The 20364-nt window shown below is 37.1% G+C and overlaps 1 protein-coding gene across 1 annotated transcript in view; it reads right to left on the bottom strand.

Annotated features, from left to right (window-relative positions):
• Window positions 1-20147, bottom strand: part of lrig1 (leucine-rich repeats and immunoglobulin-like domains 1) — a 50736-nt gene extending 30589 nt beyond the window's left edge. The window contains exons 1-3 of the mRNA XM_051123133.1: window positions 19028-20147; window positions 4751-4822; window positions 2670-2744 (exon numbers count right to left, since the gene is read on the bottom strand). Of these exons, the coding sequence (XP_050979090.1) occupies window positions 2670-2744; window positions 4751-4822; window positions 19028-19218 (338 nt within the window). The 5' untranslated portion in view covers window positions 19219-20147. The remainder of the gene's footprint in view (window positions 1-2669; window positions 2745-4750; window positions 4823-19027) is intronic.
• Between the last annotated feature and the right edge of the window lie 217 nt (window positions 20148-20364).

Here is a 20364-nt window from a genome sequence, read left to right as displayed (position 1 = left end):
TCATTTGCCACGAAAATAAAGCATAACTGGTGGCTGTTGCATTCTCACGACACATGAAATAAACAAATTCACTGCAGTCAAACACAAAAACACAGAATCACGAGCTGATCGCCTAAAGGAAGTGCGTGCTTCGTTTTGCAACATGCAGTGAAAGAACTGATGAAGGGATGAAGCCATATTGTGCTTTTGGTTTTAGTTCACTTGACAAATACTGTGCCAAAACATAATAGCCCGAAACAGAACTTTAAAGACCTTTTATGTTAGAATAAGAAGTTTAAATGGTCATGTGACCACAGTAATATCAAGACAGTTTTGTTCTTGTGACACCATGATATTGATAATACCGTTACATCCCTAACATTCATACAACAGAATATTCTGGGGTCCATAGTGATAGTTTTGTGAAAATGATCAAAAATGCAGGCGGCACCTGGTAACTGGCAAAAAAAAAAAAAACCCTGACAGGGAAAGAGTTATATAAATAAAACTGTTTAGCCATTTTGATATGCCATATTGAACAAATGTCAAACAGATGAAAATATTAAGACATAATACCAAGATATATTTGTCAATCAAATGGTTTAACATAAATAAATAGATGTGGTGTGGTCTCCAAATAAACCCCTCAGCCCTAGCATACAACTCGCACAACTAGCAGTGTAACATTTGTCAAACACTCCCCAACAGCTGACAATCATAACGCACTAGAACTATATTTCAATGTGCATTTGTATTATATGACTGGCATAGCAATAAAGAGCGAGACCATATGTCCCACAGCACACTGTGAGAATATGACTGTCAACAGGCAAAGGAAATGATTAAAATCAGTAGAATGGTGACTCTGCTGTTTAAACACTTCACCAGAGAGAGAGGGAAAGAGAGAGCGATTGTTTAAATGTCGTCCTCAGTTCAGATGAAACGGGGCATTGAGGAGTTGGTGTTGGTGACAGACGTGGCAGTATTTTAGTGCTGGCTCTGTGGCCGTATCACAGGGAGCTGCTGTCCGACAGCATTCCAGCCGGTGAACTCAGAGGGGAGGAATTCTGTGAGCGAAGCGGCGTTCCGAACAAGAGCCACGAGCAGGAGCGAGGTCAGGTGTTCCTCACAGGTGGAAACCGAGAACTCTCGCTCTTTCTGTTCCTACCCCTTCCTCCGCCCGTATCGGTAACCCACCCTTCCGATTGACCCCTCCCCCCCGTTTTTTACAGTACACCGCTTGATTGACAGCTACAGCTGGGCGTTCTACTGCATTCAGCTGTGCGGCTCAAAAAAGATGAGCCCTTCCTGATATGCGGCGACCCTCCATAGCGACAGGCCTCGAACCAAGGCCAAAAAAAGAAGCACTCTTCTATTTGGACCTAAATTCCCCGATCATCACCCCCCCCATTCCAACCTTTCCCGATATCCTCCGAGCACAGCTCAGCGTGGTAATATCAAATGTTCGAATCCTGTGAAGTGAACTGAGCAGTCATCAGGGTTTTCATCATTTCTGGGAGACGGTGATTAACTGTAAATCAATGAGGTCACACCATGACAGCACAACTGCCCGCTATAAAGACACAGATCGCTTTACCGCTCAGATGAACGACACATTTGGTAGTGGAGAGATATATTACAGATGGGAACATGATCCATGCAGAAGAAAGATTACTGCTGGGCTATCAGTCAGGCAAACTGGTGCTCTACAGATTGAACATGAACAAGTCTGTAGCCAAGCATTATTTAAAGTAATAATAACATAAAGGTGAAGCTGTACTTTTTTGATATTTTGATACTTTGGTGTATAAATATAAATCACTGCTTCTTTTTTTTGTACAAATCCTCGTTTTGTACTTCTAAATTCGTGACCAGTGTTTTGTTTTGCTCTCTCCTCTGCGCTTTCACGTTGGCCTACGTCATCTGCTGAAACGCCACTCTCTTGTGAATGCACGTATGATAGTTAGCGGAAGCTAGAGATTACAATTTATAGTTTTAATATGGATATTTTTCTTACACAACCACATCAATTCACTTCAGAAGGCCTTTATTAACCTCCCAGAGTCATGTGGAGTACTTTTTATGATGGAGGGATGCACTTTATTGGTCTTCAAAATCTCAACAGCTATTCACTCCTATTATAAAGCTTGAAAGAACCAGGACTTTTTTTTTTAATACAACTCTGATTGTTTTTGTCTGAAAGAAGAAAGTCATATATGCCTAGGATAGATTGTGACTGGCTAAATCATGTGGTAATTTTCATTTTTGGGTGAATTATCACTTTAAGTACTGATATTTGCAGCTTGTGCAAATCTGGCCATTATGAACTCACATTCATAAATTATAACTGTGTACCTGGATGCAACAGAAGGAATGGCTTAACCATCAAAAATCTCCAGGGTAAGGCGAGTAAAGGCAGTCCCACCTGTCTGAGTTTTACTACCACAACTAACAACTCTAAACACTGTCTACTAGAAATATGAATTTATAGGAGTGTACAGATTTGCGTCAATAACCACAAAAGGATTGAACTAGCAGCAAATGGAAATGCACTAAAACTGATATGCTAAAACTGAAATGCTCTCTAAAGAAAAACAAACAATTGCCCACACTATGCAAACAATAATTTTTATTATGTACATAAAGTGCTGCCTTGGTATCAAAGCACACACACTGAATGTTTCACTTACAAGAGCAGGGTAACGACTGTCGCTGCTGCGTCTCCAAATAAAGGGATGGATGTCAGCTCATTGTGGTCAAGCCTCCTGTCAATTAATAAACAGAACGAAAATCAGGTTAAACATAGCTTAATATAATTTATTTATAACGTTTATAATAACATTTCTTATAATTTATTGTAATACAGTGTTATGCAAATATTTGGGAACCGCTTGCAGAATCTGTGAAAATGTGAATAATTTTAACAAAATAAGAGAGAGCATACAAAATGAATCTTATTTTTTATTTAGTACCATCCTGAGTAAGATATTTTACATAAAAGATGTTTACATATAGTCCACAAGACAAAAAAATAGCTGAAATTATTCAAATAACCCTATACAAAAGTATGGGAACCCTTGATTATTAATACAGTGTGTGGTTACCTGGATGATCTAAGACTGTTTTTTTTTTTTTTTGTGATGGTTGTTCATGAGTCCCGTGTTTGTTTTGAACAGTTAAACTTAGCACTGCTCTTCAGAAAAATCCTCCAGGTCCTGCAGATTCTTCAGTTTTCCAGCATCTTTTGCATATTTGAACCCTTTCCAGCAGTGACTGTATGATTTTGAGATGCATCTTTTCACACTGAGGACAACTGAGGGACTCAAACACAGCTATTAAAAAAGGTTCAAACATTCACTGATGCTCCAGAAGGAAACATGATGCATTAAGAGCCGAGGGGGGGGGTGGAGAAAACTTCTGAAAAGGATGAAGATGTCCACATTTTTCTTATTTTGGTAAAAAAAAATTTTTTTTTTTTTTTCATTTAGTACTGCCCTTCGGAAGCAACAGAAGATACTCACATGTTTCCTGGAAGACAAATTAAGTTCAGTTTACCTTCAAATTCAAAAAGTTTTCACCCCCTTAATGCGTCGCGTTTCCTACTGAAGCATCAGTGAATGTTTGAACCTTTTTAAATAGTTTGAGTCCCTCAATTGTCCTCAGTGTGAAAAGATGGATCTCAAAATCATACAGTCACTGCTGGAAAGGGTTCAAATATGCAAAAGATCCTGGAAAACTGAAAAATCTGTAGGACCTGGAGGATTTTTCTGAAGAACAATGCTCGATTTAACTGTTCAGAACAAACAAGAGACTCATGAACAACATCACAAAACAAAAAAAGTCATAGATCATCACACAGTGTTAAGAACCAAGGGTTCCCAAACTTTTGCAGGGGGATTATTTTAATAATTTCAGCTACTTTTTGGTCTTGTGAACTATATGTAAACATCTTTTATGTAAAATCTCTTACACAGGACAGTAATAAATTAAAAAAACATGCATTTTGTATGATCTCTCTTGTTAAAATGATTCACATTTTCTTTTTTTTGTGAAACATTTTACAATTTATATGTATTTAATTATGTTTTTAAGCAAGATTCTTACTGACAGTGACCATCAAAACATCAAGAGCAAGCAAAAGAGAGAGAGAAAGGGAAAGTAGGCCCATCTGGCTGAGGGCCAGACACAGTCCCTCGATGTATTAAATATTTACAGCGCAGGTTAGTGGCTGGTGTCGGGTGATGATGGAAGGCGCTTATAATAGCAAACCTCTTTATTCCCAATCTCCGCCACTTTCAGGACAATAGCCACCAGCAAAAGTACTTAAATATCCAATAGCACTGACAGCACGCTTTAAAATGATTTATGACCGATTGTGGCTAACGGCTGTAATTAACGTTATTACACCATTTAATGTACTTCATTCAATTGCCTCTCTCTATGGGGCTTTAGCTGTGGGAATGTTTTGTAACCAAATATAAAAGTGGTTTTCACGTAATATTAACCAGCACTTGCTGCTCTCAGATAAAATATACGCTGAAAGTTTGAAATGAAGCTTAATTAAGATCAATATAAAAAGACATCATTGATCTGAAAACAAGCGCTGGCCATAAAGTTTGTGTAGGCCAACAACACCCTAGAACATTCTGTTACAGCCCTGGAAAAGTTGCTAGCATGCTAATTGATTTCATTAAGCAGGGACAGATTTACAGCTGACGCTGGGCAGATCTACAGGAGGTTTGGACGGGGGGCATGGGACTGTTCTACTCACACTTCTCTCAGGTTGGGCAGATTGGAGAGGATGTCCATATCGACTGCCGCCAGCTTGTTGTGGCTCAGATTTCTGAGTGAACAGAAAGAGGGAGGGGGAAGAGAGAGAGAAATTTATTAAAACACTTCAGTCAGGCACTCATAACAGTCGACAAACTCTACCCCTTCAGTAAAAAGCAGCGATGATCGCATTTCTCTCACAAGTAGACCCATTCGAGCACCCTAAATCTCTCGCCTCACTATATCTCCAGTGCCAGCAGCAGCTTTCAACAACACACCGGACAATCTATCAGTCCGGTTCATCCTGAAACGTGTCGTATCGACACTTATGGCCCATAAATCAGGAACATCAACAGCCTCCTTAACCAGGACGTCATCTTCATTTCAGCGCGGTTCAGGCGAGCACTCGTCCAAGGGCTTCAGACTGGGCTTGGCAGAGCGCTGGCCTCCTGCTCTCCTTGCTGAAATGTCGGAGATTGATGGCGCTGTGATCTATAAAGCTCCTGTCAGCTCTGTGGTTTCTTCCGTCGCTCCTCAGCTACTGCATGCTCAGATTTTCCTTATGGATGAGCCGGACTATTCCGCATTGTTTATAGTAAGAGTAATTCGTTTAAAAGGGGATTTACTGACTGATTTGATCATTTAGAGGCAGTACTTTTTTAATTTTGAATTGGAGCGCATAAACTAACCACTAGGCCACAACTCTAACTTCAACTTTTTTAAAACGTTTGCATGTACACTACCATTTAAATGTTTTGGGTTTGGTGAGAATTTTTCATGTTTTGAGTCTTTTTTTACTGCTCACAGGCGGTTGATCAAAAATACAAATATAAAATATTATTACTAATTAATTTTTTTTTTTTTCTACAGTAATATATTTTAAAATAGAATTTATTCATGTGATGCAACGCTGAATTTTCAGCAGCCATTACTCCAGTCTTCAGTGTCACATGATCCTTCAGAAATCATTCTAAGTAAAAATACAGTAAAATGTGAAATATTATTACAAATTAAAGTAAATTTTTTCTATTGTAATATATTTTAAAATAGAATTTATTATTGTGAGACAAAGCTGAATTTTTAGCATCATTACTCCAGTCTTCAGTGTCACATGATCCTTCAGAAATCATTATAATCAAAAACACAGTAAAACTCTGAAATATTATTACAAATTAAAATAACTCTTTTCAATAGCAATATATTTAAAAATAGAATTTATTCCTGTGATGCAAAGTTGATTTTTCAGCATCATTACGCCAGTATTCAGTCACATGATTCAGAAATCATTCAAATAAAAAATACAGTAAAATGTGAAATCTTATTACATATTAAAATACTTTGTTCTACTGTAATATATTTTAAAATAGAATTTATTTTCGTGACACAATGCTGAATTTTCAACAGCCATTACTCTAGTCTTCCGAGTCACATGATCCTTTAGAAATCCATCTAATATGCTAATAATGCTGCTCAAGAAATGTTTCTTACTATTATCAGTGCTGAAAAGTTACACTGCTTCATATTTTTGTGAAAACCGTGAAACATTTCTTTTTCTCAGGATTTTTTTTTTATAAATAGAAAACATTTTTTGTAACATTACAAATGTCTTTGCCATCATTTTGATCAATTTATTGCATTCTTGCTGAATAAAAGTATTATTTTCTTTAAGAAAAAAATAAAAAGTCTTACTGTATTAAGCGTATTAAGGGGTAAATACATATATTTTTAAATGAATACACCTACGGGCAAGAATACTTCAGGTAAAATTCACGTCAAACGGCTGGCAGCTACGCACTTCCAACAGAACTCTATGGATCAACTATTACAGTGTAACAGAAAGTGTCCACCTGTAAAATCCACTTAGCTGTTCGTTCCTGCAAACACACAGTATTGACTTTCGGATTATCTTCAACTCCCTGACTAACAGATTCAAAGACACACCCATCAAGATCCATTTAGCAGTGTTAAATGTTTTAATCGGCAGCTCATCTGCGCTTGTAAAGAAACAACTGGATGGCTGTCCTTCCGTCTGCTGAGGTGATTTTGACAGGTTTGTGGCTCTACAGCTGGTTGTAAAGAAGCGGAATTACCTAACACACTATATAATGTGTCTGTTTCTCACTTCGAGCTGTCAGCTGCAGACTGTGAAGTCGTACGTACGCAAACATGACAAAGAACAGACATGGACTATATTTACGATGGCTGTATACCTTCTCAAACTAGGATTGTGTACCTAAAAAAGACATAAACAAAAGAAAGAAGTTTACTAATCACACTCCCAGTAGCTCAATTTGTCCGGTGAAGTTACATAAACTAAAAAAGCAATTTACTCTAGTACCTTATTTGGACAGCCAAAACTGTCACAAAGCTTCCGCGGCTCGGGCCGTGTGTGTGTTTACGCGGAGATAATAACACAGAGCGAGCTGCCCTTGAGGCAATCGTCTGACAGGGGTGAACACAGCAAAATTGCAGTCCTGTACCATGAGGCAATTACCTAATTATACCAAAGCAAAGTGAAAAATTGCAGGCTTTCTTAAAAGAGCCTCGCCAGGGGGCACAAATACTGCCGAGAAAATCACGTACGTCATGTAAAAGGCTAGCCGCTAATCTGCTTTAGCCGCTTCCTACCTGCAAATTGTTGAGAGGGAGAGTAATGAAACCGACAATCTCGTCTTTCACACACCCATTACTGACTAATGTTCATATTAGTTTCCACTACAGAATTTTAAGGCCTGAAAAGAAGACCAAATACCAGGTTAAGCAACTTTACAATTATCTTGACTAAGATAAAATGCGTTTGCCAACAGCTCTGTCAGTCATTCGTGGGTGGAGCTAATAAAGAGGCGGGAAGTACTGGAGAATGTTATACAAGACTAGATCACCTCAGTCCTCATGGGGACTTCTTGATGTTTGGAGACCTGACCTATGCCTTACCAGCCAAAGGAAATGAGAGTGTTTATATAATCACAGTGTTTAATTCTCAGTCACTTCACTTTGTTTAAGCCTTTTTATCTTATCAGATAAGACTAACTTTCACACCTTCAGGTTGACCTTTGGGGCATAAATCACATGGCCGTTACAGCAGACTTGGGCCTAACTAACACTCTAGTTTTTTAGCGAGGACATCTTTTGTGGCTTCGGGAGTCCAAAATTGGAGTTCTGTGGCTTTTAATCCATGTCTGGTGACTTTGAGGGAATCTATACAAAGGTTTTTTTCTTTTTCATGATTTTGAAAGAAATCTCTCATGAGTAACAAGGCTGGATTACTTTCATAAAAAATACACTAAAAAAAGTGATTGGGGCCCTATGAAATTGGTTTTATTTTTTTCACAAATTCTTTTTTTTCCCATTTTATTTTTTCTGGATTCTGTTTTTTTTTTTCTATTGTTGTTTTTCATTTACATTTTTCTAGACTCTGTTTTTATGGTTAACTTAAAAAATATGAATCAAAAAGCATGTCTAATTAATGTAATTTAACAGCAATTTATCAAAGGTTTACCAAAAAGTACATTTTTAAAGCCCTCTAAAATACATTTTATATTTTTTCTCAAATTCAGTTTTATTATTAGCAAATTCTGTGTTTTACATTAATTTTATTGATTCCATTTCAATGGTTTCATTAAATTTGAATAATCAAAAGCATTACTATTTAATTGATTTTATTTATAAAACAAATATTTATTGATATTTTATTTATTTTTCCAGAAATAATGTGTTATGCATTTAAATTGTTCTGGTAAATATTTTTTATGGTATATATTCCTTTAAAAAATAATATTTTTATAATAATTTCATTAGTAGCAGTAACTACATTAAGTAATTTATTTCTGTCACAGTTTCTTCACGTTTTTTTCTGCCTTTTTTATTTGATAGGACAGTAGAGAGCAGACAGGAAAGCACTATTGTGGGTGTATTGGGGGGCAGGATCGGCACGGGAATCGAACTTGGCCTTATTTTGATTTATTAATCTGAAATTTGGTAAATTTCAGCATTTCAACATTCCGCATTACACAGTAAATTATGACTGAATTCGTCCTGCGTTTTCCGTATTGCAGAAATCATAGGTAATACTAATGTATGTATAAATGTAATTTCTTCCCATGATGGCCATTACTCCAGTCTTCAGTGTCACATGATCCTTCAGAAATTATTCTAATATACTGATTTTGTCCTCAAGAAAAATGTTAACAGCTGTTAAAATTTTCATGCAAACCATTTTTTCAGTTTAAGAAAACATGATAATATTGACACTCAGGCAGGAAGATGAGGGAAATAGAAATATGTCAAAACAGCCCAAACATCAGGCTGTATCATTTACTGATTACTTTTACTTACTTCTCTTGATTTGTCTTACTAGGTTTAAATGTTTCGGCCTATTGCATCAAATATTTGGCCGTTTATTTTTAAAAAAGCTTAAATTCACATAGAAATATAGTTTAATACAATACTGAAGTCTGACAAAGAGAATTAAAATCAGCAGATGATGATAAAGGTATACGTATTATGCTATAAATTTACATTATATAAAAATCTCTTTAGATTTTATATTATTAAATTCTAATATTATTGTAAATCAAGTCAGAAAAGGCTAGAAACATTAGCAGAAATTGAAAGAAACGAGTGAAAAAAGCAGCATATGGAAATCAACTACGTAAACATGACTGTATGCGTAAATATAGTTGCAAACTCAGACGATATGATCATGCTTCTAGTCTTAAATGATTTGTTTCATGCCTATTATGATTCAAACTGTTAACAAACCCATAAGTCTTTACTCTGAACTAAACAAACAAAAACGAAACATCTCCTCTTCCTTAGAGAGTCCGACTGGACCCTTAAAGGAAACCAGAACCACTTTTTTGGATGGCTAAGACACTAGTCAGCGCAGCTGAAATTCCCTTTAAGGAAAGGCAAGTGCAATATGCTTTTCCAGCTATCCTCTATAAATTAATAATGCTATATTCAAGAATCATCTCCATCTGCTCTCAGATCAGCTGAGATACCCACTTCAGTTTCTGTGAGAACAGAGAGCGTACACACTTCTACATGCTATTCAACCATTTTATAGGCACACAGACAATAATGACTTCCAACCTAACTGCGCTAGTACAGGCTAGTAAATACAACTTCAACTCTAACAGCCATTGATGTCTATTTTTTCTCGTTTCCATTAAACTTGAAGGCGAACGGCCAACAGCTTCCTATGCCAGGAAACCAGGATACGAGAATATTCACACCTAACAAAGGTCAAAGTCATTTAGGAAATGACTAGAGGGAAAAAAACACAGCAAGTAGTACAAACAAACTGCCAATAACACTGAATAGTGCAGCTTTTTTTATTTTAGTCCAGAATGATAATACTTTCTTAAATATTATGTTTCATTGCTTTGAGTGTAAACAACATGGACCTGTTGATATTTCGACACCAAACGTAGCTCTGACATGCTGGCTCAATAAGGTATGAAAATAATATCTACTTTATAGTTATTGCCTGTTGTATTAAGAATAAAAACGACTCTTATGTCAGTTTTTCCCTCAAGGGCCATATCGTGAGTAGAACGGCAAAGAGACGACCTTTATCTATCTATATTTATCGCTGATAAGCGGAGTGTGAACTTCGGTCTTTGGAAGTGTGAAATGATGTCAATGATGGAGCTTTATGATGCAGCTGGAAGACAGAAGCGTCTTTAATGCACCCTGTTTCAGAGGGCCATAAACTAGTCAAAGAATAACTCTTCTGTCACAGCACTGAGCGAAAGAGAGCGAGAGACCAGACGGACAGACACTTGCTTCTACGAAAGCCGCACAGCTTGGGCTCCTTTCTCTCCGTTTCCTGCCATAAAGACCATTTACAGCCCAGCAACACCACTGATAGTGAAGCCAGGAGCTTTTGCAGACAGTCCAAACAAAGCACAGAAAAGGGAGCGAGAGTATCGAATCTAGAATGGAGATCATGAGATAAAGATCATCAGGAAGTGAACGTTACACGGTGGGAGAGAAAGAAATTAAATATGAGAGAAAAAGTCAACAAACAAAAGAAATCAGAGCAACACAAAGCTTAAATCCAAGACAAACCAGACGCATTTTAAACTAAAGTTGATGACTCTCTTCTTGCCCTGGGCTGAGCCAGAACCACAGATGCCAGGAAGTCCAACACGCTCGCACTTGATTATATACACATTTGTTTCAACTGATAATTTTTAATCTTGTCATGAAAAGCCTGAGTTTAGACAAGGAGTGAAAATACGTCCTGCATTGTTAAAGAGCAGAGAGTTCCAGAAAATTTCAAAGTTAACAGAACAAGTGATTGTTAGATTACAGAGTTACCCTGCATACGGTTTATTATCTTAACAGAAAGGAAAATTCTGGAGTAATTGCACCACTAGTTTAGCCGGAAACATCAGAGTGGTCAACTTCAGCAGAATATTTATCATGTAACGTATAAAGTATATATCAAATTTAATTTTGTGGTACTGTATGAACGTACCAGGGAACATACACTCCTAAAAAACAAAGGATCCAAAAGAGTTTTAAAAGTGATGCCATGGAAGAACCATTTTGGCGCCCTAAAGAGCCTTTCAGTGAACAGCCAACAAACCATTTTTTCAGTCAAAAGTCAAAAGTTTTTGAACAGTAAGATTTTTAATGTTTTAGTTTTAAGAAGTCACTTCTGCTCACCAAGCCTGCATTTATTTGATCCAGAGTACAGCAAAAACAGTAATATTTTGAAATATTTTTTTCTATTTAAAATAACTGTTTTCTATTTGAATGTATTTTAAAATGTAATTTATTCCTGTGATTTCAAAGCTGAATTTTTAGCATCGTTACTCCAGTCACATGATCCTTCAGAAATCATTCTAATATTCTGATTTGCAAAAACAAACAAAAAAAAAAGAACTCAACTGTTTTAAATATTTAGAATAATACATCATGTGACACTAAAGACTGGAGTAATGATAATGAAGATTTAGCTTTGAACACAGGAATAAATTACATTTTAAAATATATTCATTTAGAAAGCAGTTATTTTTAAATAGTAAATATATTTCACAATATTACAATATTGCTTATTATATTTTCATCTTAATAAAAAAAGAAAGAAAAAAAAAACATTTATTAATTAACATTCACCGAATTGTGACAAACTATATCAGCCTGTAATATTACTCTTACAGTCTATATACAGTCAATATACAATATAAAAATTATTATTATTGTATAATTATTATTATTATTATTGATACAGACAAGGGTTATTATAGTTAACTAACAATAAAAAACAAATAACGTTTGTTACTTAAAAATAAATAATAAAAATAATAAAATTAGTCAAATTAAACTACAAATAATTAAATATAATAAAAATTAATAAAATGATAAAAAAGAAAATAATAAAATAATAAAAATAATAATAATATTTTCAGGCAACAACAGCAGAGTTAAATGTGAGAAAGATGTGTTGAAAAATGTGATTTACGGATACCGGTTAGCTAAAAGAAAAATAAAAAAAGAAAAGATAACAAAAATAGAATCCGAAAAATACAGATATAAGAAAACCTGACTTTTTAATGTTCCTGCTAAATGCTTGATCAACATAATATACATATTGACCTATGCGCCTGCACATTTTGGCGCAATGCCATAAAACTTCTGGAAACTACACGCAGTATGGGGTTAAGGGGTAGTTTGTCAGTAACGCTTTCACAGAATGTTAAATGGTGATTTTGCTCTCCAGACCAAATGTGCTGGGGGTGCTCTATAAGGCCTGTTACTCTCCAATTCTCTCACCCCTCCCCTTTCTTTCACTCTTTTTTATGTCTTTTCCAGATCTCCAAACTCTTACCAGATGTACAGAATTCACAGATGAGTCATCCATCACTTCGTAGACACTTAAACAAAGGAGGGGAGAGAAGGAGGTGCTCAAATGTGTCTCAACAGAAAGAGAATCTGGAATATTTGTTTGATCCTGTTGGAATTTCGATTCTGGTACTAGTGTGGCTGCCATTCCCCCAACCGAGACATAACAACACTCGTCTACATCTAAACTAGTCCAAATTGCCATAAGCAGCATTTTGGAAGACATTCGCCCTGTCGGCTTTCTTTTTTTGTGCGCATTAACAGACACAAACGCAAGCTAATGCTTGCATTTTAGCTGACTGGAAAAGGCCTAGGCGTAAATCAATGGATAAAAAATCCTTGGATGCATGGAAACTCCTTATGAGCTGTGCTAACGGAAGGTGCCGTTAACCTCTGTGCCATGCAGGCCAAGCTAAACACGGCAAGGCACTCCTTTAACTCACAATCCGATAACGCAAGCAAACTCCGCTCCAGGCTACCGCACACACCTGGAGCAAACCAGTTCAGCTTTTACATGTGTTATGCGTTACGCTGTCAAAAATCTAGAATGCAAGTTGCTGTTTTTGAACGCGACCCAAGTCTACAGCAACGGGATTAATAAAGCATACTGCTCAGAAAATGAAATGAACAAGCATCAAAACGAGTTCGACTGCTGATGACATACTGCTGACTGGTTTCCACACGTTGAAAGAATAAACAATTGGTCGGAGAAGCAGATCAACATCTTGAAATTTCGTCAATGGAAAGCAATGGACCGTGACATTGAACTAACTCTTGTAGTCAGGCCAAAGAAACACCGCACCCTGAACTTTCAGGTATGCGCAGCGGCTCCGCAACAGGTGACAGGGACCGTAAAGAAAAGGCCATCCCCCACAATGCATAAAAAACACATCATGGTGAGAAAAATCTGGCGGGCTGTTTACCAAGTGACCAAACTACTCTCACACATGTGGCAACCCAGGTTGCACATACAAACCAACCACCACCCCCTCTGCTTTCAAAACAATCAGGAGGGCCACCAAAGGGTCGCTGTAGTTTACTTTGAGAAGTAAGACTCATACAGCTCGTTATATCAAGGCAAACTGTTTTCATCACCTCGGTCTTCACAGCACGCTGCATAAACAGACAAAGTCAAATAGCTGTTTAATCAAAAACGGATCTCATTTATCCAGGGTCAGTCGTGATGAATGTAAGACAGGCATAAATTTCCATAATCAAAACCAAAATTGCTTAATTTTTGCCATTTCTATACTTCAGAAAGATCAAATGCAGGAAATGTTAAAAAAAAAATAATAATTCACAAGGAATTCAGACAACTTTTTCACAGATGTCAAATTCACAGATGGAGAGTCTGGAGGACTGTGTCATGCAACGATGAAGCCAATATGATTACTCATAACATTCATCAGTTAATTCGACCGTCTCCTCCGCACTCAGGTTAAAGGGACAGTTCAGCAAAAAATTAAAATTGTCATCATTTATTCACCCTCATATATTTCCAAAGATGCATGACTTACTTTTTTCTGTGGAACATGCACTCTGAAAAATGCTGGGTTAAAAACAACCCAGCGATGGGTGAAATATGAACAAACTCAGCAACTGGGTTGTACTACCTTAAACTACCTTCTGGGTAGTTTATTTAACTCAACTATTTTTTTAAAAATTCCATATGGCTGTCTTAAAATGAACCTAGAATAGGTTATAAATAAAAACATATAGACACATAATTACTAGAGGCATCAGCGATAATCAAAAGGTGAACATTGACCTTTTTAATAAATGTTCTTTATTGAACATATTAATAAATGTTAATTTCCAACCTATTTTAGGTTCATTTTAAACATGAAATATAATCATTTTTAAGCAATAGTTGGGTTAAGTACACTGTTAGACATTTCTGTAATTTCAACAGTTATTAACTGTATATTACCCAGTACAATACCGCAAATTCCCTTTACAGTAAATAACTGTAATAACCATTGCAACATGGGAATTTTCTGTGACGTCAGACCCTACATACAGAGACTTACTGTATTTTTACAAATTGCTGTATACTACTGTATTTGCTGTAATGCCCTCTTTGGCGACATTCTATTGAGGTTGTTTTATTTTTCTTATTTCTTACATTTGGATTGACACGATTTGCCCTACACCGTGTCTACAATGCCACAACAGCTTAGGACTGACAACTGGATGTGTTGCATTGATTGTAATGATTGGAAAATCCGTTTGTCCTTCATTTCAGACACAGCACGAGCACTTGGAGTAAGTCTGTACGTCAGAAATATACAGAGGCGCCACTTTACTGTCCGCATCTACTGTAGATAGTATATATATAATGGGTTCTATATTGTCTTTTGTCGAGTCGCACCGCACTGCGCCACTCGCTTCCGAGGAAGATGCATAAGCAGTGGGCCACCGCAGCGGGGTTTGCCCGGGGATGAACCCACGAGATGTTCCGGAGAACATCTACGCGGTGTGTCGATACACCTTAAGAGAGACTAAGACTAGCAAGTAAGGTAAAAATATATGTACATTTGTGAGTGTTTGTCAGATTTTTGCACACCAGTAAACCGCACTGTCATTTCAAACGGCTTTTGTCAGCTTATTGAATTAAGTTACCAAATTAAAATTATTTTTAACAAGCAACGCTTATCTTATATGAACAATTTTGTTCAGGTGTTAGTAGTTAATGTTGGCCAGTAGCCTGTGTGTTAACTAGGTTAAACAAGTTTTATGGCTAGCTGCCTTTCTAGTTTTAGAATTAGTTTATCATCATTTTTAAAGGAATTTAAGATGTACTGCATTTTTTTTTTTTTTTTGTATTTGTTATTTTAAAGGCAACTGCAATGAAGCATCAAGAAAGACATGAGGATGCCAACCACCCTGAGACTGATAGTTCAGGGTAAATGAAAAACTACAGTTTTGAGAAGTTTGTGTATTCTATGTGGGGTTTTCCTTTTAAAAGTGTGCCAATTCTACTTCTTGTATTTCAGAGAAGACATTTCTGTCACTAACAAAGTGGATGGTGAGTAAAGGTGGTGGCCACGTTTTGGACCAGCACCTGGGTTTTGCAGATGGCTATGTTTTCTTTGGCTGCTTGTCTTTTTTCCCCGTTATGTTTCTGTTGCCTAAATATTCTTTGTGAGGATAAATCCAGAGCATACAAAATGCACTGCAAAGACAACAGAAATAGTGAAGATGCACTGTTCCAGCATTGGAAGACTGTATTTTTAAGTGTTAGACATGCAATGTTTTAAATAAAGAATTTGATACTTTGTAATTATTGTGTCTATTTTAATTGAATGCCAGTAGTACCTATGTCGAGTAAAAATGCATACAAAAATGATCAAATCTAACGAAATCTAGATTAAATGAATTACAGTAGTATACTGATGAATTGGATTTTTTTATAGCAATTTACTGTAAAACAGTACAGTTTGCAACTGTAAATTAAATACAGTTTGCTACTGCAAATCTTAATTAGAGCGACTTACTTGCAACAGTGTTACTGGCTAACAGTGTACAATTACCTAGAAGATTGGGTTAAACACTTAACCCAATCGCTGGGTCAAAACAAACCAATCACTGGGTTTTTCCATATTTCTCCCAGTGCTGGGTTGTTTTAACCAAGCATTTTTTAGAATCTAAAAGATGATATTTTGTGAAATGTCTTAGCGTCCATACAATGAAAGTCAACGTCCATTGTTGCCAGCATTCTCCAAAATTATCTTCTTTGCAAAAGAACGAATGACAGGTTTGCACAACCTGAGGCTAAGTAAATGATAACAGACTTTTCATTTTTGACTGAACTATTCCTTTAACCCTCACCATGGGTAACGCCATCAGTCTTGATCTTAATAGAGTTTTAAGGCCCATATCGTGAATCCACAAAGGGCTGTGTGCGAGTTGGCGATGCCAACACCTCCATGCTTCCTACTCGCCATCAAGGTCTCTGCGAGCCACGGGGGAACCATTAAACGAAAGAAAGAAAAAATGGGCAGTATGGAGAAACTATTTGGACAACTGGAAGGTATTAAGGCTTGATTTTATACTCAGGCCATGTCCACAGGGTTTTTCCAACCAAAGCTTTTTCTACTTTTGATTGATGTATTGCAGACGGACAACCCAAGAAATATCTCTGGCCTATAACTTTAAAATCCAGCTTCTGTTAGATCTGTCAACATGAAAGCAGACGATAAAGGGACATTAAGATGCTGGAACGTGCCTTTTAAGTTCATGGAAATGCTAAAACTCAGTTACGCAAGCAACAGGTTTGAATGTCACAAACACAAGCACCTTGGCTGCATGTGAACTGCCAGAGAGGCGTACAAAAGCGCTGAACATGAATAGCGACATGTGAATAGGGATAGTTGTAGGGATTAATGAGAATAAATATTCAGCATTTATGACAGACCACAGTTGCCTCAAGCTTTTGAGAGACAAAGAGCCACTGGTTCACAACAACACATATCAGTTAATGCTGGTGTTATCAATGGGTTTTGAATATTAAAAACGGTTACGCTTTAATGACCATATATAAGGAAAGTTAAGAGGAAATGCATATCCTCTGTTGGATGGTTGCAGCCTTCCAATGAAAGCACTATTGTTCAATGTTTTCTTTTAACTGCTTTTAATGCTAGTTTGAAACAAGGCACTTTAAATTGTTTAATATACTGATTTAACAGTGTAATATAAACAACATTAATTATTTATTGCTACTTTGTGCTTAATCTATGACAAAAGATGGCTCAGAACTTTCTGCATTTGGACAACCTGTAGCTGAAATTACAATAAAGTTAACATAAAACAGAATTTGTCCCTATTAACTTATACACATCTCCAACCACCTGTCATATAAAGACCACTTTTCACCATCCAATCCAATAACGCCAAATCAAGTCTAACTTTTTTGTAAGAATACATTTTTCTAGTTAAATATTCTGGTTTGCTCTAAAATACGCTTACCACCAAAATCACTATATGCATTTATATTCAAAGGCCACGGACTAAAGCACTCAGGCAGACCAGGTCAAATTACTCAGCAGTAGGTTAGACAGTCCTTGAGGCAGAACATCAACAGAGCTACCTAGCCAATCATTCCCATCTAAAGCCTGATATCATGTGTAATGAATGTTTCACGGTCCTATCAGACAAAGAATGATTATGTCAACCACCCTCGGTTACAACTAATAAGCTTCTCTGGTTGTGTTTGTCTTCATAGATTTCAAATAAAGCCTAACAAAGTTCCCTCAAGTACTAAAATTTGACAAATGGGATAATATATAATGCAAAATAGATAACTCATGACCTCCGTTGATGCTTCCGTGTTGAAACTTGTGTGCGATAACCATCATTTAAACCTGACAAGAACAGTAAGGGAGCTGTGAAATCAACAGACAAAACAGGTATCTTTGCACTGATGAAACAAGCAGTAAAGGTGTTAAAGATAATAGTGGGCAGTAAAATCGTTCCCTTTGAAAATGATATGATTGTGATCTTGAACACACAGGCAGATAACACCTTAGAAACTTTGTCTAGGCCACAGAGATACATTTACATCAAAACCTAACGCTCCAAAAAAGACGTCTTTAAAAAGCGACGTCAGGGTTGAGGAAAAATGTTAAGAAAGTAGGATTATTCAAATGGCTTTTTACATTTTGTGTGATGTTTTCAATAAAAATAATCTTATGAGTATATCTGGAAGTTCATACAATGTCGGACGACCATAAAAACAACAACAGCCACTGTTTTCAGTTTTATATTCTGAAGAAAATAACACATTTTAAGTCATAATCTATAAAACAGATCAAACATAAATGTCAAACGTCACTAAACTACATTATTATTACTAAATGGCAAAAGCTCCTGTGAAAAAAGTATAACTGAAAAATGCATGTGACAGAGTTGTAAAATGCTTAATAAAATAGGTTTTAACATAAACTAAACTCTTAACACAACTATGAAGACATTTGTGAATTGTTATAAGCTTTATACTTTGTTCCTTAGTAGTCTAAGTCCACAAATATGGAATTTTAAAGACCTAAATTACTTTCCAGCAAATGCAGGAGTGATTGTGATCCTTGTTTCCTTTGACTCATATCAGCAGGCCTCCCAAAACTGTCTGTCAGAGTTTCCAAACTTATGACAGTAACTAGCATGTCATAACCTGGCAGGTCACAACCATTCTCGAGACTGCGTACAACCAATACCCTTTATGATTTTAATGGAAATAAAACTTTTAAGTAAGTGCACAGGACATGACACTTCGTGTCATTTGTTATTCTGTGACTTTTGAGTCATTTTCTTCCCTGGACAACTTTTAAGTGTTAAAGAACTTAAAGCTTAAAGTGTTGTTTTGAAGTAATTGGTGTTTTAAATGGATATCTTTCATTTGGACTGGGCAGTTTTGTGTACTTACAGATGCACAGTGCTCTTAGGCAAGTCTTGAGGGACATCAGTAATGTCTAAACGGCTGCAGTCGGTCGTATCAAGCGTACACGTACAGTTTTGAGGACACGGTGCGCCATAATTGATTAACAGTTCCAGCGTCAAAAGCCAATAAAACACATGATATGAAAGTGATCCCATCTGTCCCAGCCACGCCGCCATTTTGTATCCAGTTGTCTCAGCGCTTAACGACTGATCTCTCTCATCCACAAACGGACAGCTCGAACCTATTGAGTTTCTCAGAGTCCGAGTAATTCGCCTTCATTAAGTTGTTTGTTTACCCAACGGTAATATCAAATTATACTGCGTTGTTTTTGGGCAATGCATCAGTCCTGGACTTGAAAACGGTCCACAGTAAAATTTTATCTCCCCTGCCGCTGCACCACGTAAGTAAATCAAAGGTGAATCACGACGAGGCAATACAAGAAACTTGTCCAGAAGCCAAAACTAAATGCAGTTGTCCTTAAAAGGTTGAAAAGGGGGTCTGGATGGGAGTTCGACAGGCGCTTTGTTTTGGCAAGAGAGATCCACTGGATCAAATGTAGTTTGACGAGTTTAAATCGTCAACGGTGTTTCTGAAGTTCTTAAAATGTTTTGATCCCAAGCGATTCGTTATTAGGAGACGTGAAAACATAGTAGCTCGCGTCCGTTAACTCCATACGAGCGTGTGGAAGAAAATCTGGGATCGTCGGCGCTTTAAAGAAACTTTTCCTGAGGAAAACCCGCACTTTTAAAAAAGTTTGCGGCTCTCGCTTCTTCACGGATTTGATGGAAAGTTTCCAAACTGCGAATGCAGAAGTTTGTATCACTCAAGCGAATAAAAATAAACCACTTTTGAAGCGAAACGGTTCCCGTGAATCCGTCCGACTGTTGTGAACTTTGCGGCTCGCGTTGGTTCACTTTCTCTCTCTCTCTCTCTCTCTCCAGCAACACTGCGCGCGGTTTTAAAGGAACGGTCCGAAAACTCCGATAACTCACAAATTCACCTCGCGCTTCTGACCGTTTCCACCGCTTGTTTTTCCCCCTCCCGGACTTTACTTTCTTTTTATCCCGACGTTCTTTCGTCCCACGTTGGATACATCTGAAGTGATAAAGATTCCCTCATTTTGCTTTCCGATTGGTGCTCGGAGAATGATTGACGGCCAATCTCTGGCTCTCATTGGCTGCTTTGGAGCGCTAAGGCCCCACGATTTTGGACGTGCCAGGGCCCAGCTGTCAGTCACCTCGCGTTAGCCCCGCCTATCTTTCCCACCCAGAGTGCGAAACTGCTCCGCCTCCTTTCACTCTCACCGCGTCTTAAAGGGACAA

This window comes from Labeo rohita, chromosome 11 (genome assembly GCF_022985175.1).
Source record: "Labeo rohita strain BAU-BD-2019 chromosome 11, IGBB_LRoh.1.0, whole genome shotgun sequence".
NCBI lineage: Eukaryota > Metazoa > Chordata > Actinopteri > Cypriniformes > Cyprinidae > Labeo > Labeo rohita.
The sequence above is the reverse complement of the archived record's forward strand: the minus strand, read 5'-3'. Positions and strand labels throughout refer to the sequence as shown.